Source organism: Cyprinus carpio, chromosome B6 (assembly GCF_018340385.1).
Source record: "Cyprinus carpio isolate SPL01 chromosome B6, ASM1834038v1, whole genome shotgun sequence".
In the NCBI taxonomy this organism is placed as follows: Eukaryota; Metazoa; Chordata; class Actinopteri; order Cypriniformes; family Cyprinidae; genus Cyprinus; species Cyprinus carpio.
This window is the reverse complement of record NC_056602.1, coordinates 777,350-794,849: the sequence shown is the minus strand read 5'-3', so window position 1 is coordinate 794,849 and position 17,500 is coordinate 777,350. Positions and strand designations below refer to the sequence as shown.

General features: G+C 35.3%; 1 protein-coding gene across 1 annotated transcript in view; it reads left to right on the top strand.

Moving 5' to 3' along the window:
* The window catches only part of LOC109086031 (ryanodine receptor 3-like), a 68,848-nt gene that overhangs the window by 37,711 nt on the left and 13,637 nt on the right, over positions 1-17,500 (top strand). The window contains 15 exon segments of the mRNA XM_042725202.1: positions 311-410; positions 2,167-2,270; positions 4,228-4,279; positions 4,536-4,589; positions 4,673-4,772; positions 4,848-4,927; positions 5,019-5,095; positions 6,341-6,414; positions 7,567-7,584; positions 9,004-9,084; positions 9,165-9,253; positions 11,674-11,802; positions 13,108-13,212; positions 13,539-13,620; positions 15,796-16,325. Of these exon segments, the coding sequence (XP_042581136.1) occupies positions 311-410; positions 2,167-2,270; positions 4,228-4,279; positions 4,536-4,589; positions 4,673-4,772; positions 4,848-4,927; positions 5,019-5,095; positions 6,341-6,414; positions 7,567-7,584; positions 9,004-9,084; positions 9,165-9,253; positions 11,674-11,802; positions 13,108-13,212; positions 13,539-13,620; positions 15,796-16,325 (1,675 nt within the window).

Here is a 17,500-nt window from a genome sequence, read left to right as displayed (position 1 = left end):
ATATATATTTGTCTGTATGTGCATGCATATATAATTTAATTTATTTTTTATATTTACATATAAATTGTTAAAAATAAAAAAGATATTATTAAAAATAAAAACTATATTTGTTTATTTGTTTTAGTTGTTTTATCTCATATGGTCAGGCAGTTTTGTGTGCTCAGTAGCTCTACACTGAAGAACGTCATGATTTTTCCTAATAAGCGAGTACAGTACTCTAATACTGATTTCAGATCAGTAGTTTGATTTGTAGGATGTGCTATTATTTCTTGTCTCTTGTTTCCTTTCCTCATCATGTCCCTGTTCTCAGGCACACAATTAATAATTACTTCCTGAATTCGTACTGTCACTTTTGGCTGGGCAGAATTCAGGCGAGTTCTGACCGTGATGGTCTGCTGGCTGTGCTGACGGTAACGTAACGCTCAGAAAATGCTCGCTTTGCTCTCTCAAACTCGCCTTCCTGAGCCATGGTTTGGATGAGCAGTCAGATGAACCCTAACTAACTAACTAACTAACTAACTAACTGACTCACTAACCCTCCAGCACTTCCTGTTTCCCAGGCTGCTCCCTGCTAACCGTGTCTGCTCTCTCCCGTCTCCCGTCTCAGGCATCGCTCTATTAACCTGTTCCTCACGGGCTACCAGCGGCTCTGGATCGAGGCAGAGATGTACTCGTTTGAGGAGAAGCTAGTGCAGGATCTGGCAGTAAGTAATGATCTGGTCTGAGGTGAGCCGCTGGTTTCCACACTGGACCCTGTGAAGCCAAACGCCAGTTTTCTGTCTGTAGCTCTGAGCGCAGCTACTGCTAAAAGACGACTCAATAAAGTAGATATGCGCTGATGACAGAAAATATTTGATCTTTTTTTTTTTTTTTTGAAAGTTGAGATTTGAAAGTTTTGATTATTTTTATTTTATAATTATGTATTTTTTATTTTACGTTTAATTATTAGTAGGTCATAATCAATGTACAATTGAAATAAATAAAAGCATTTTAATTGTACATTTTTAAGTTGTGTTTTATTTTTTATTAGTTTTTATTTTAAATTTGTTAATTACACAATATTCACCATTTTTTTTTTTTTTTTTTTTATCAGGAGTGTATCATCCAGGTATTTAAAGCAGTTTTTATTATTATTATTATTATTATTTATATACGTAGTATTACAGTATTTTTTTATATTGCAGTTGGCTTTTAGTTTGTTTTAATAATTTTGTTAAGTGCTTTTACCATTTTTATTAGTTTTTTTTGTTCATAAAATTAGCATTTATTTAACTTCAACTTTAAGTTAGAAAGTTTCCATCCAATTTTTTTATTTTTATTGTCAGTGTGAGCACACTGGTCGCACTTATTATACTACAAAATGGCATAGAAGTAATGGGATGCTCTATCCATAAACACTCCAGAGATTCAAACGGTGGTGTTTCCTTTTCCTGTTCAGGTCTTTATTTCCTGCACTAATGCATGCTGGTTCTGTTCAGTGCATTAATGCTTTACCTGCTGAAAGCAGCTCAGGTGATCATCACTAACTCTCACCGCATGAAGGACAGAACCATGACTGCATGACTGTCATTTCACACGTACACAACGTTCAGCTGAACCCATCTGACCCAGAATATTCACTTGAAGTCCCTTTGAGATTTTTAAGTGAATATTTCGATTTTTAACAAGACATTATTTGCATGTTTAAGGTCTTAATGATCACATAAAATGCAAATAAACAAATAAACATAATATGTTTTTTGTAGGTGTTTTATTTGAATTGCTTTGATTGAAACAATCAAAATAAAACACTTGCTAATAATTAAATCATAAATGTACAATTAAAATAAATTTAAAAAAATATATTTTTTATTTTAATTGTATGTTTTTTATTAATTAATTAATTTATTAATTATTAGTTTTCATGAGCTCATGAACCCCAGTTTGGGAAACCATGTACTATGGTATGATGCTGTTGAAGTACCATGTAATCATATCAAAGGACCATGGTAACAGATACAGTGATCGTCACTCATACAGGCTGAGATGAGTGGATTTACTGACGGCTGATCTGTGAGAGACAAGTGAGATGTGCTGATAGAGCATCACTGTGTTTATGTAGCTGATATTAAACATGATTGAAGTGTCTCATGTTTGTGTGTGTTTTGTGTGTGTGTGTGTGTGTAGAAAACGAAGACTGATGAAGAGGAGGAGGAGATCACAGACACTCAGCCGGACCCTCTTCATCAACTCATCCTGCACTTCAGTCACAACGCACTGACAGAATGCAGGTGAACACACTCACACACACACACACACACACCACACATCACTCTCTCAGGCCAAAATGCAGCACTACACACTATTTGCAGAGCTGGTAATTGCCACACAAACCTCAGTCTCTTGACCTATGTTGCGGGGTAATTGCCTCATCAAGCCTGCATTTATTTAAACAAATAACTCCCCCATATGCTTATACTGCTTATACTCATCAAGCCTGCATTTATTTAAACAAAAATACAGAAAAAACTGTAATATTCAGCACAGGTGTTACATTGATTAAAAGTGATAGTAAAGATTGATATTGTTAAAAAAGATTTCTATATTTTTAACTTTTAAACAACTTTATAATATTAAAAAAAGTCCTGAAAAAAGTATCACAGGTTAAAAAATGAATATTAAGTAAAAGTAAATTCCCACTCACACACTCACTCGCACTAATGCATACTCACTCATGCTCACACACTCGCACTAATGCACACTCACACACTAACACTCACTCATGCTCACACACTCACTCGTACTATTGCACACTCACACACTAACACTCACTCATGCTCACACATTCACTCGCACTAATGCACACTCACACACTAACACTCACTCATGCTCACACACTCACTCGCACTAATGCACACTCACACACTAACACTCACTCATGCTCACACACTCTCACTAATGCACACTCACACACTCCGCACTCAATGCTCACACACTCGCACTAATGCACACTCACACACTAACACTCACTCATGCTCACACATTCACTTCGACCAAACCACACTCACACACTAACACTCACTCATGCTCACACACTCGCACTAATGCACACTCACACACTAACACTCACTCATGCTCACACAATCACTCGCACTAATGCACACTCACACACTAACACTCACTCATGCTCACACAATCACTCGCACTAATGCACACTCACACACTAACACTCACTCATGCTCACACAATCACTCACACTAATGCACACTCACACACTAACACTCACTCATGCTCGCTCACACACTCGCACTAATGTACACTCACACACTAACACTCACTCATGCTCACACAATCACTCGCACTAATGCACACTCACACACTAACACTCACTCATGCTCACACACTCACTCGCACTAATCACACTCACACACTAACACTCACTCATGCCTCGCTCACACACTCACACTAATGTACACTCACACACTAACACTCATCATGCTCACACAATCACTCGCACTAATGCACACTCACACACTAACACTCACTCATGCTCACACATTCACTCGCACTAATGCACACTCACACACTAACACTCACTCATGCTCGCTCACACACTCGCACTAATGTACACTCACACACTAACACTCACTCATGCTCACACAATCACTCGCACTAATGCACACTCACACACTAACACTCACTCATGCTCGCACACTCACTCATTCGCAGCTCGCACTAATGTACACTCACACACTAACACAACACGTCATGCTCACACATTCATCGCACTAATGTACCGCTCACACACTAACACTCACTCAACACACTCACGCACGTTCCCTCGCACTAATGCACGCTCACACTCTAACACTCACTCACGCTCACACACTAACACTCACGTTCACTCGTACTAATGCACGCTTACATGCTAACTCATGCTCACACACTCACTCACATACAGTCATGTGCTCACTCGCACTAATGCACGCTTACGCACTAACACTCGCTTACACACACTCGCACTCACAGAAAGCATGCTTGCGCTTATTCACACTAACTCACACTCCATGCATGCTTGCACTTATTCACACTAACTCACACTCACGTTCACACATGCTCACACTCGCGCACATACACACACACACACCAGACTCTCGTCTGAGCTGGAGAACAGGATATTTAGTTCTTCTGTCAGAATAAATGTAATGATCTGTTTGATGTGTTATATGGAGTGTGATCTGGTTTCAGCTCTCTAGAGGAGGATCAGCTGTACATCGCATATGCAGACATGATGGCTAAGGTGTGTGTGTCATGAAATCAACAAACAATCTGTCCCGCTTACTCAATCAACAAACAAATCAAACAAAACACAAACAAATCAATCAATATACAAAACACAAAACTCAATACAAAATAAAAAAAAAATAAAATAATATATAATGAATATACATTAAAATCAGTTAATATTCATAGAATAGTATACAAATTACTTACATGTGTGGTACACGTGTGGTAAACGCATGTAACTGTGGCATGACGCTGTTCTTCATCTGTAGAGCTGTGCTGAAAATGAGGAAGAGGATGAGGAAGGAAAAGAGAAAACATTTGAGGTGAGCAGAGACTAAATATGACACTTAGATCAGACGAATGTGGAGACCTTCAGAACCTGATGTGAGTGTGTGTGTGAGATCAGGAGAAGGAGATGGAGAAGCAGAAGACTCTGTACCAACAGGCCCGACTCCATGACAGAGGAGCAGCAGAGATGGTCTTACAGATGATCAGCGCTAGTAAAGGTACATGCACACACACACACGCACATGGACTCTAAGCGATCATCATCACTGAGTGTGTGTTTGATTGTGTTTCAGGTCATTTGGGTCCGATGGTCACATTCACGCTGAAGCTCGGCATCTCCATTCTCAACGGCGGAAACATCACAGTCCAGCAGGTGCGTCACTGGAGTCATCATGAACACATCTATTCAGGTACTGTGTCACTGACAGTTTCATGAGTGATTTACAATCATTTCTACGGCACAGAAAATGCTGGACTATTTGAAGGAGAAGCGAGATGTGGGTTTCTTCAAGAGTCTGTCAGGACTGATGCAGTCGTGCAGGTGATCACGGATTCTCTCACTAGTGATTATAACTCAACTCAACCATTTTACATACACATCAAATCACATACACAATGTTTGCATGCATGTATATTTTATAATTTAACATTTTTTATCTAATTACATAATTGTTTTATTTATGCATGTCATATTTCGTTTATTCTGATTTTTATTATTTTATTTTAAAATTATATATTGTATTAACATTTTTTATCTAAAAACATAATTTTTTTATTTTTTTAATTATTTTATTTTTAAATTATTTTAATTGTATTTTATTTAATTATTAGGAAATGCTTTATTTTAAAGATTTTATTTTAAAATTATTTTAATTTAACATTTTCATTTGTTTAAATTATATTAGGAAAATGCTTTATTTTAACTAATTATTTTTAATTTAACATTTTCTATTTAACTGTGTTTTATTTTGATTATTTTAATTTAAAAATTATATATTGTACATTTGTATGATTTAATTCAAAAATTATTTTATTTTAATTGTATTTTAATTATTAGGAAATGAAATTTGAACTATTTAAATTTTAATTATTAAAAAATGAAAATTTTAATTAAACTAATTAAAAATTTAAATTTTATTTTAATTATTTTAATTGTACATTTTGATGATTTAATTAATTATTAATGTGTTATTTGAGTTGGCATGTATTTGCTCAGTTATTAGTTTGATTACTACTTCACTATTGATTTCTAATTAATAATTTAATTAGGAAACCAACACTTCTCACCTTCAAAAATGCCTGTCACTAACAATGCTGACACTAAACTGAAAGGGTCAGACAGTATATAATAATAATCATTAATAATATACGTTTTTTAAATATAATTCTTAAAAAAAAAAAAGATCTGTTTAAATATAAGTCTTTTGTCACTCCAGAAATGCATTTAGTGTGAGTTGCTCCTCCGAAATACCCTGTCTGTTAGCACCCATAATTCCTTGTGGTCTGAGCATGTGGTCTGAGGTTTTCTTAATAAGGTGTTTCATTGCAACACATTTCCCATTAACACATGCATGGAATTTGGGGAATCAGTATACTGCATTTAAATGAATGGTGCGATCAGATTGTGTCATTTACATGAGTCTGAATATTGCCAAATTCAGATTAACATTGGAATATTGATGTGCATGTAAATGTAGCCAATGAATGTGATTCAGTGTTATACACGTATATGCATTTAGTAGATGCTTTTATCCGAAGCGACTTACAGAAGTCTGTGTTTGTGCAGTGTTTTGGATCTGAACGCGTTCGAGCGTCAGAATAAGGCCGAGGGTTTGGGGATGGTGACTGAGGAAGGTTCCAGAAACACACACACACACATATACAAACTAATAACAGATAAAAAAAATATAAAAACCAAAAACAACACCATCATTACAAAATAAACATACTGCACTGTGATCATCACTGATGCACTAGACAACATGCACATATATTAATACATTTAGTCATCAAGCACGCATTAAATTGATTAAAAGTGCCAGTAAAGACATTTATAATGTTACAGAAGATTTCTATTATTTCAAATAAAGGCTGTTCTTTTGAACTTTCTATTCATCTGTGAATCCTGAAAAATAAAATGTATCACAGTTTCCACAAAAATATTTAATTTTTCACATTGATAATAATCAGAAATGTTTCTTGAGCAGCAAATCATCATATTAGAATGATTTCTGAAGATCATGTTGTGACACCATGAAGACTGGAGTAATGATGCTGAAAATACAGCTGCGCATCATAGAAATAAATTACACTTTAACAGAGATTCACATAGAAAACATCTGTTTTAGATTGTAATAATATTTTTATTGTTTTTACTGTATTTTGATCAAATGCAATTAGGTATAGAAACTATTTTCGGTAATATTTAATGTTTGAATATTACATGTACTTTTTATAGTAATAAAAGTAAATGATGCATAATTACATGCAAATAACCCTGAACCCCAATCCTAAGCCTATAGTAAGTTCATGTTGTTAAATAATATCACTCTGTACCTAACTGTATAATTACAGTGTAACAAGGTGTGAAATAAAGAAATTGCTAGTAAATTTCTAAATAAATGACAAAAAAAAAAAACAGCAAATAACTTATCAAATTAAATGTTACATTTTGAAGTAGAAAGATGCATGGTGCAGTATTCCAATCACACACACGCTTTGAGTTTTCACTCTTATTTACCATGATTTACCTTCTTTCTGTATCTGTTGTTCTTTAGAATCATATGATATAATATCTCTGTATAGCTGATTTGATTGATTTGTTTTGAATGGCTGACGGTCACGTACGGTTCATGATTCACGAATCGTGTGATTCAGGCAGAAGTGATGGTGATGTTTCAGTGTCAGTATCTCTGGTTCTTCTGGAAGTTTCCGTCTCTTCTCCTTTTCTTATGTCTGCTGTTCTTCTATGTTGATTTCTTTCTTCTTGTCATCTTTTGTCATCGGTGGCAGTCAACGTGAGGGAGCGCGGTAAATACACGCTTCAGATTCTCCTGTCTGTCCGTCCGTCTGTATGAATGCAGTGCATGTGTCATGTGACAGGAAGTGAACCCCACTGACGTCTGCTGGTCCCTCCTTTCTGTCCGTTTCTCTCTCTCTGTTTCTCGCTCATCTTCCTGTCCTTAATAAGTGCTTAGTGTGCAAATGATGCTAAATTCACACAACTAACGAATGAACCCCTTCCATGTTTAGATGATTTTGTTTAAAAAAGGCAAATCACTGTAAACAAACTTTAAAAATGTTTATATGTTGTTCTAGATCGGAGCAGATGAAATCCTAAATAATTTTAAAATGAAAACAATCAAAATAAAACACCCACTAATAATTAAGAGATTGAACTGAATCATTTTCAAAATAAAAACAAACTAAAACAACTAATGTTCAATTAAAATTTATATTTTTAAAAAAGGAAATCCCAACAAAACACTTACTAATAAGTAATAAAATGTCAAATTAAAAGGAATAGTTTCAAAATAAAAACAGTCAAAAAAAAAACACCTACTAATAATTAAATAAAAATGTTAAATTCAAATGAATAATTTTAAAATAAAGGAAATCGCAATAAAACACTTACTAATTAATAAAACATATCCAATTAAAATGAAAAATCGTAAGATAAAAGAAATCAAAATACTAACACTTATTAATTACAAATGTCAAATTAAAATGGGTAATTTAAAAATAAAAAACAAAATAAATTGCCCAATAATAATTAAATAAAAAGACAAATTAAAATAAGTAATTTTCAAGTAAACAATCCAAATAAAACACCTAATAATAATAAAAACGAAAAAATCTGATTAAAATGAATATTTTTAAAATAAAACAATAAAAAAACACCTAGTAATAATGAAATAAAACATCAAATTAAAATGACTCCTTTTAATTAGATATATTATTTAATTATTAGCAGGTGTTTATTTTTATTGTTAAATGAACAATTTTATAATAAAATAAAATGCAAAAAATGATACAATATTTTATTGGTCTACTTGCTTGTGATGTGACCATTAACTGACATCAGAGAACCATAAACATGTTAATATGCTTAAAAGGTTAGTTCTTAAACAAAAATGGATCTTTTAAATTGCCGATCATAAACACACACTCTACATTTAGATATATGTATTGAGAGCAGATCATTATTTACAGTCTGTGTTCTTCTGCTTGAGCTCAATGTGATGTATTCAAATACTGATGGAGAGCGTGATCAGACAACCTCCTCAAATACGATGTCAGGTGGATCAGAGCATGTCACGGTAGAAGAGTTAATTAACCCATTAACACTGAATGCTGATGAGCGGCCAGCTGACAGAAGCTCTGTGGAAGTGTGGATCTGTTAAAGCAGATCTTGTTGAAGGAATCTGAAGTGTCTCTGTTTCCCTGAAGGCTCTAAAGTTCTTCAGAATGACGAGTTCACCAAAGATCTGTTCAGGTTCCTGCAGCTCCTGTGTGAGGGACACAATAACGGTAAGAAATCTGAATAACGGATCATCTGAACCACACAAATGTGAGAGCCTCTGCTCAAGTGACGCTCATGTGTGATTCAGACTTCCAGAACTTTCTCAGGACGCAGACGGGAAACACGACCACAGTCAATATAATCATCAGCACAGTGGACTATCTGCTCAGACTGCAGGTACACACACACCTGTCTTTCTCTCTCTCTCTCTCTCTCTGTCACACACACACAACAAAACCCAAAAAACCACAACAAAAAACCAAAAAACAAATAAACACCCTAAAAACCAAAACAAACACCATAACCACATAGCAATGCCCTAGTAACCACTCAAAACTACGTAGCATCTAATAACTATTCAAAACACCGTAACCACATTGCATCACCCAATTAACCCTCAAAGCACATTAACCACATAGCAACACCCTAGTAACCAATCCAAACACCATAACCACATAGCAATGCCCTAGTAACCACTCAAAACTACGTAGCAATGCCCTAGTAACCACTCAAAACTCCATAACTACATAGCAATGCCCTAGTAGCCACTCAAGATACCATAACTGCATAGCAACACCCTAGTAACCCCTCAAAACACCATAACCACATAGCAACGCCATAGTAACCACTCAAAACACTGTAACCACTTGAAACAACATAACCGCAAAACAACACCCTAGTAACTGCTGAAAACACCATAACAGCATAGCAACGCCTTAGTAACCACAACACAAAACATCGTAACCACATAGCAACACCCTAGTAACCACTCGACTCGAACAACATAGCAATACCCTAGTAACCACTCAAACTCGTATAACCACATACCAACACCCTAGTAACCCACTCAAAAACACTGTAACCACTGAAAACACCATAACTGCATAGCAACGCCCTAGTAACCACTCAAAGCACCATAACCACATAGCAACACCCTAGTTACCACTCCAAACACCATAACCACATAGCAACACCCTAGTTACCACTCTAAACTCCGTAACCACATTGCAATGCACTAGTAACCACTCAAAACACCATAACTGCACAGTAACACACTTGTAATCCCTCAAAACACCGTAATCACATAGCAACGCCCTAATAACCACTCAAAACACCTTAACAACATAGCAAACCGTAGTAACCACTCCAAACACCATAACCGCATAGCAATGCTCTAATAACTATTCAAAACACCATAACCACATTGCATCACCCAATTAACCCTCAAAGCACATTAACCACATAGCAACACCCAAGTAACCAATCCAAACACCATAACCACATAGCAATGCCCTAGTAGCCACTCAAAACTCCATAACTACATAGCAATGCCCTAGTAACCACTCAAAACTATGTAGCAATGCCCAAGTAACCACTCAAAACTCCGTAACTATATAGCAATGCCCTAGTAACCACTCAAAACTCCATAACTACATAGCAATGCCCTAGTAACCACTCAAAACACCATAACCACATAGCAACCCCTTGCACTCGACTAGCCATAGTAACCAACCAAACACCACATAGCACCGCCATAGTAACCACTCAAAACACTGTAACCACTTGAAACAACATAACCGCAAAACAACACCCTAGTAACTGCTGAAAACACCATAACAGCATAGCAACGCCTTAGTAACCACTCAAAACATCGTAACCACATAGCAACACCCTAGTAACCACTCGAAACAACATAGCAATACCCTAGTAACCACTCAAAACTCAGTAACCACATACCAACACCATAGTAACCACTCAAAACACTGTAACCACTGAAAACACCATAACTGCATAGCAACGCCCTAGTAACCAACAAAAAACAGTAACCACTCAAATACCATAGCAACCACATAGCAACTATCTAGTAACCAATCAAAACACCAAAGCAATGGCCAAATAACAACATAAAAAACTGCACAGTAACACCCTTGTCATCCCTCAAAACACTGTAACCACATAGCAATGCCATAGTAACCCCTCAAAACACCGTAATCACATAGCAACGCCCTAATAACCACTCAAAACACCATAACTGCAAAGCAACGCCCTAGTAATCACTCAAAACATTGTAACCACATAGCAAGGACCTAGTAACCACTCAAAACTCGGTAACTACATACCAACACCCTAGTAACCACTCAAAACACTGTATCCACTTGAAACAACATTACTGCATAACAACGCCCTAGTAACTCCTGAAAACACCATAACAGCATAGCAACACCTTAGTAACCACTCAAAACATCGTAACCACATAGCAACACCCTAGTAACCACTCGAAACAACGTAGCAACACCCTAGTAACCACTCAAAACTCGGTAACCACATACCAACACCCTAGTAACCACTCAAAACACTGTAACCACTGAAAACACCATAACTGCATAGCAACGCCCTAGTAACCACTCAAAGCACCATAACCACATAGCAACACCCTAGTTACCACTCTAAACTCCGTAACCACTTGAAACAACGTAACTGCATAACAACAGCCTAGTAACTCCTGAAAACACCATAACCACATAGCATGTTAATGTTGATCTGTATTATTAATCTTGTACTCTGGGTAAACATTAATGTTGTCCTGAGTTTTGCAGGAGTCAATCAGTGATTTTTACTGGTATTACTCTGGTAAAGACGTGATGGACGAGGCGGGTCAGCGGAATTTCTCCAAAGCTCTCGCTGTAGCCAAACAGATCTTCAACTCGCTCACTGAATACATACAGGTAATGTGGAGATGTTCATTTTTTGATACTGTCTACTGAAAGGTTTCTTGTGGTTTCTTATTTTAAAACACAACATTTAAAACATTTTTAGGTTCACTTTTATTTGAATTTTTTTTTGTCAATTTATATATATATGTACAGTACAGGTCAAAAGTTTGGAAACATTACTATTTTTACTGTTTTTGAAAGAAGTTTCTTCTGCTCATCAAGCCTGCATTTATTTGATCAAAAATACAGAAAAAAATGTCATATTGTGATATACCATTACAATTTAAAATAATTGTTTTTAAATTTATTATACTTTAAGTTATCATTTAAAACCCTGTGATGCAAAGCTGAATTTTTAGGATCATTAATCACATGATCCTTTAGAAATCATTCTAATATGATGATTCATTATCAAAGTTTGAAACAGTTCTGCTGCTTAGTATTTTTTCAGAACATGTGATACCACATTTAGGATACTTTGATGAATAAAAAGTAAAAAAAAAAAAAAAAAAACCTAGAAGCTATGTTTTTAAAATATAAATATTTTGTAATAAAAAATACACACTACTGGCCAGTAAATTTGGGGTCAGTAATTTTTTTTTTTCTTTTTTTTTTTAAATAAAATCATATAATTTTATTCAGCAAGGATGTGTTAAATTGAAAAAAGTGATAGTAAAGAAAAATATATTATTAGAAACATATATTATTAGAATTTTTTATTTTTATTTTGAATAAAAAAAAAAGTTATTTTTAACCTTTTATTCATCAAATATATTAGACAGCAGAACTGTTTCCAACACTCATAATAAATCAGAATATTAGAATGATTTCTAAATGATCATGTGATAGACTCTGGATGTTTACCTGTGACACTGAAGGCTGTGGAGTAATGATGCTGAAAAATTCAGCTTTGCATCACAGGAATAAATTTCATTTTTTTTAAAGTATATTCAAAAAGAAAACTATTATTTTAGAGTTGTAATAATATTTCACAATATTACTGTTTTTTCTGTATTTTTGATCAAATAAACACAAAATACATCATCAAAAAAAAACAAAAATAAAAAACATTAAAAACATTAAACCTTCAAAACATATGACCTAAACTTAATATATATATATTTCATATCATTTTTTGTATAGTATGCATGTTTACAATTATTTTAATTTTATGTAATATATATTTAGTATGTTTATAATTTCTTTTTATTAATCTTGTTTTATTTATATATATTTAGTATGTTTATAATTTGTTTTTATTAATCTGAGAACAGTCATAGGAAGTCCTCCTGTCTTCATTTCGTGTGTGTCATTCAGGGTCCGTGTATCGGGAACCAGCAGAGTTTGGCTCACAGCAGACTTTGGGACGCCGTCGTTGGATTTCTGCACGTCTTCGCCAACATGCAGATGAAGCTGTCACAGGTGCATTATTCAGTCACTGTGTATCCTGACTTTCTTACTTCTGTCTGTGTTGATCTGTAGTACTGCTGTGAGAGCTGAAGCTGTCAATGGCCTGAGTTTTATCTGTACTAGTGTCCGTGAACACTAGATGTCTCAGCTGCTGCTGTTGGAGTCCCATCACTGATGCTGAGATGAGATTGAGACCTTGAGCTGGTGTTGTTTGATGGTGCATTAGCAGATTAAAGATGATTTAGTAAATGAAAGCATCCAGACCATCACAGCGACTCTGTGATGCTCCGTCACTCCCCTTCATCATGCTAATGAACTTCTCTCTTGATTCCTCACAGGACTCCAGTCAGATCGAGCTGCTGAAAGAGCTGATGGATCTGCAGAAGGACATGATAGTCATGATGCTGTCACTGCTGGAAGGTTCTGCTGCACAAACATTCATTTTGTCAGCTGTTTTTTAATTTAGGCTTCCTGTTTAGTTTTGTAATCGTTTAGCAATCATATTTAGTCAACCTGCCAAGATTTAGCTCACTAAAAGTCTTGGAATTTTAGTCTAGATTTAATTCAGGTTTTTTTTTTTGTTTATTTGTATAGTGCTTTTTACGATACAAATCATTGCAAAGCAACTTTACAGAAAATTAAGTTTCTACAATATTTAGTAGTAGCTCATCAGTGGTGACTGTCAGTTCATGTGCATACGGCAGAAATGTTCAGAAAAATCAATAAAAGACGTAAACAAACAGACGATTAACACTATTAACAGCCATTATGCAATCAAACTTAGAGCAAAAATGTGTTAGTTCTGTATGTTGTCTCTGGGTTAGCATCATCTGAGGTCCTCTGAGGGGTTGGCATCATCTCTTCTCAGGTGTTCTGGATCCAGACTGGAAATCCTAGTTAGCTTTGTGTAAATCCTAGTTACAGAGAAAAAATAGAGACATAATTAGCGTAGCTGCTGTTCCAGCCAAGTAAAATTAATTAGTTTAACCCAAGCTAAAGAATAATAATGCACATTTGATCAGATATAACTGCAGTCCAAAATTATGAGATGCATTATTTGAATGCTTGGCCAAAGAGGTGTGTTTTTAATTCTAGATTTAAACAGAGAAAGTGTGTCTGAACCCCGAACATTATCAAGAAGGCTATTCCAGAGTTTGGGAGCCAAATGGTGAAAAAGCTCTGCCTCCTTTAGTGGACTTTGCTATCCTAGGTACTATCAAAAGTCCAGTGTTTTGTGACCTTGAGCGTGATGGGTTGTAGCGTGGTAGAAGACTAGTTAGGTATGCAGGAGCTAAACCATTAAGGGCCTTATAACTTAGTAGTAATATTTTGTAACTGATACGGAACTTAATAGGTAGCCAGTGCAGAGGACTGTAGTATTGGGGTAATATGATCATATTTTCTTGACCTGGTAAGGACTCTAGCCGCTGCATTTTGGACTACCTGTAGCTTGTTTATTGAAGATGCAGGACAAACACCTAGCAGTGCATTACAATAGTCCAGTCTAGAGGTCATGAACGCATGAACTAGCTTTTCTGCATCAGGAACAGGTAACATGTTTCGTAGCTTGGCAATGTTTCTAAGATGGAAGATTTCTAAGTTTCTAAGATCAATTAAAACTAAGGCACATTTTAGTCATACTGCATTATAGTTATACTGATAATCACACATATTTTGCCCAAAATTATAATTGCAATTGCTTATGATTGTTGTCATCTGACAACAAACTCATTTTCAGCTGTAAAACAGCTCTACAAAAGACAATACTGTCATTATTCAGATCAATTCGATTCATATAATTTCAGTTTTAATAAAATGAAATAAAATTTTATTTCAATTTTATTTCAGTTTTAGTTATTTTAGTTAAACTAAATAAAAATAAGAAACATTGCCTTGGCAACTTGCTTAATTCTTCAGTTAGTATTTATTCTATTTCAAATTACATATTTTTTTTCTAATTGAATTATTGCACTTTCACCAATAAGCACAAATGAAGAGATTATCGACTCACACACATGCTTTGTTTGGCCTCACCTAGTTTACTGATTTATTAAGTTATCAGAAATATAAACTCATGTTTACATGTTTACATTACATTAATGTTTTTCTATTAAAACAACATCCTTGTATTGTGGCACAGTGGTGCATAAGTGACAATTCATATAATCTTTGTCAAAAGGTCTTCAGCAAATATTCTTCTCCTTAGTTTCTGTTAATGAAAATAAAGGAACAGTTCACCCAAAAATGCAAATTCTGTCTAAATTCATTTACTCTGCCACAAATTGTTCCAAACCTGAATTAATTTCTTCTGCTGAACACAAAAGAAGATATTTTGAATACAGTTGATGGTAGTCATTGACTTCAATAGTATTTTTTCCATACTGTAGAAGTCAATGGGGACCAGCAAGCATTTGATAACCAACATTCTTCAAAATATCTTCTTTTGTGTTCAACAGAAGAAATTAATTCAGGTTTGGAACAATTTGAGGCAGAATAAATGATGACAGATTTTGCATTTCTGGGTGAACGGTCATTAAATAACGACACACATATATCACAACGAATCCTGGATCAAACTCCAGTGTTCTCCCGCAGGAAACGTGGTGAACGGGACCATCGGCAAGCAGATGGTGGACACTCTGGTGGAGTCCTCCAGCAACGTGGAGATGATTCTCAAGTTCTTCGACATGTTCCTCAAGCTGAAAGATCTGACCACCTCGGAGAACTTCAAGGAGCACGACCCCGACCGTAAAGGCGTCATCTCCAAGAAGGAGTTCCAGAAGTCCATGGAGAACCAGAAGCAGTACTCTCAGTCCGAGATCGAGTTCCTGCTGTCCTGCGCCGAGGCCGACGAGAACGACATGTTCAACTACGAAGAGTTCGTCAAGCGCTTCCACGAACCCGCCAAGGACATCGGCTTCAACGTGGCGGTTCTTCTCACCAATCTGTCGGAGCACATGCCTCACGATTCCCGTCTGTCCACCTTCCTGAACTTGGCCGAGAGCGTTGTGAACTATTTCGAGCCCTACCTGGGCCGCATCGAGATCATGGGCGGCGGCAAGAGAATCGAGAGGGTTTACTTCGAGATCAGCGAGTCCAGCCGAACGCAGTGGGAGAAACCGCAGGTCAAGACCAGTCGCATTTAGTTCTACAATGCAGATTGATGCAAAGCAGCTTCAGGGTGATAAACAGGCAAAAGTGTTAATAAAAACTATGTTAATGTTGTAAAATTAATCAATTATGAACCATTCAATTCAGTTGAATAACAGCATTGATGTTGCAACATTCATACATTTTGAAACAATTAATATCAGCTGTAAAGCAGCTCTACAGAAGACTCAGATCAATTCAGTTCAGTGCTGATTCAATTCAGTTCAAGAACAGTGTCAGTGTTGCAAAATTTATTGATACAAGTTCAATTTAGTTCTGTTGATTCAATTTTGTTAACTATTAATTGTAAAATTCATCAGATGAAACAGTGAATTCAATTCAACTGTGAAACAGCTCTACAGAAGACAACAGTGTCAATATTCAGATTATTTTAGTTCATCATTGATTCAGTTCAGCATTGATTCAGTTCAGTTATTAGTTACTGTCAGTTGCAAAATTCTATTCAGTTCAGTAACTGTGAATTTTGTAAAATTCATCAATTATTTATGAAATGATAAATTCAATTCAGCTATAAAATTACTTTGAAGAAGGCAGTATCATTATTCAGAACAATTTTGTTCAGTGTTGATTCAGTTCTGTTCAACAGTGTCAATGTTGCTAAATTCATCAGTTATGAAGCATTCTACATTTTAGTTCTACATTTAATTCAGTTCATTGTTGATTCAGTTCAGTTTAGTGACTGTCAAAGTTGCAAAATTCGTCAATTATGAAACATTCAGTTCAGTTCAATAAATGTAAATGTTGCAAAATTGATTAATTTCAGTTCAGTTCATTTCATTTTAGTAACAGTGTCAATGCTATAAAATTCATCAATTATGAAATGATGAATTCAATTTAGCTTAAAAAAAACTTTACAGAAGACAATAGTGTCATTATTCAGATCAATTAAATTCCATGTTGTTTCAGTTCAGTTAAATGTTGGTTCAATTCAGTTTAGTTACAGTATCAGTGTCGCAAAATTCATCAATTATGAAATAAATTTAATTTTATTTCATAGCCCTACAGAAGACCATAGTGTAATTATTCAGATCAATTCAGTCCAGTTTTGATTCAGTTCACTTCAATAACGATGTCAGTGTTGCAAAATTCATTAATGAAAAAAGTTAAATTCGGCGTTAATTCAATTCAA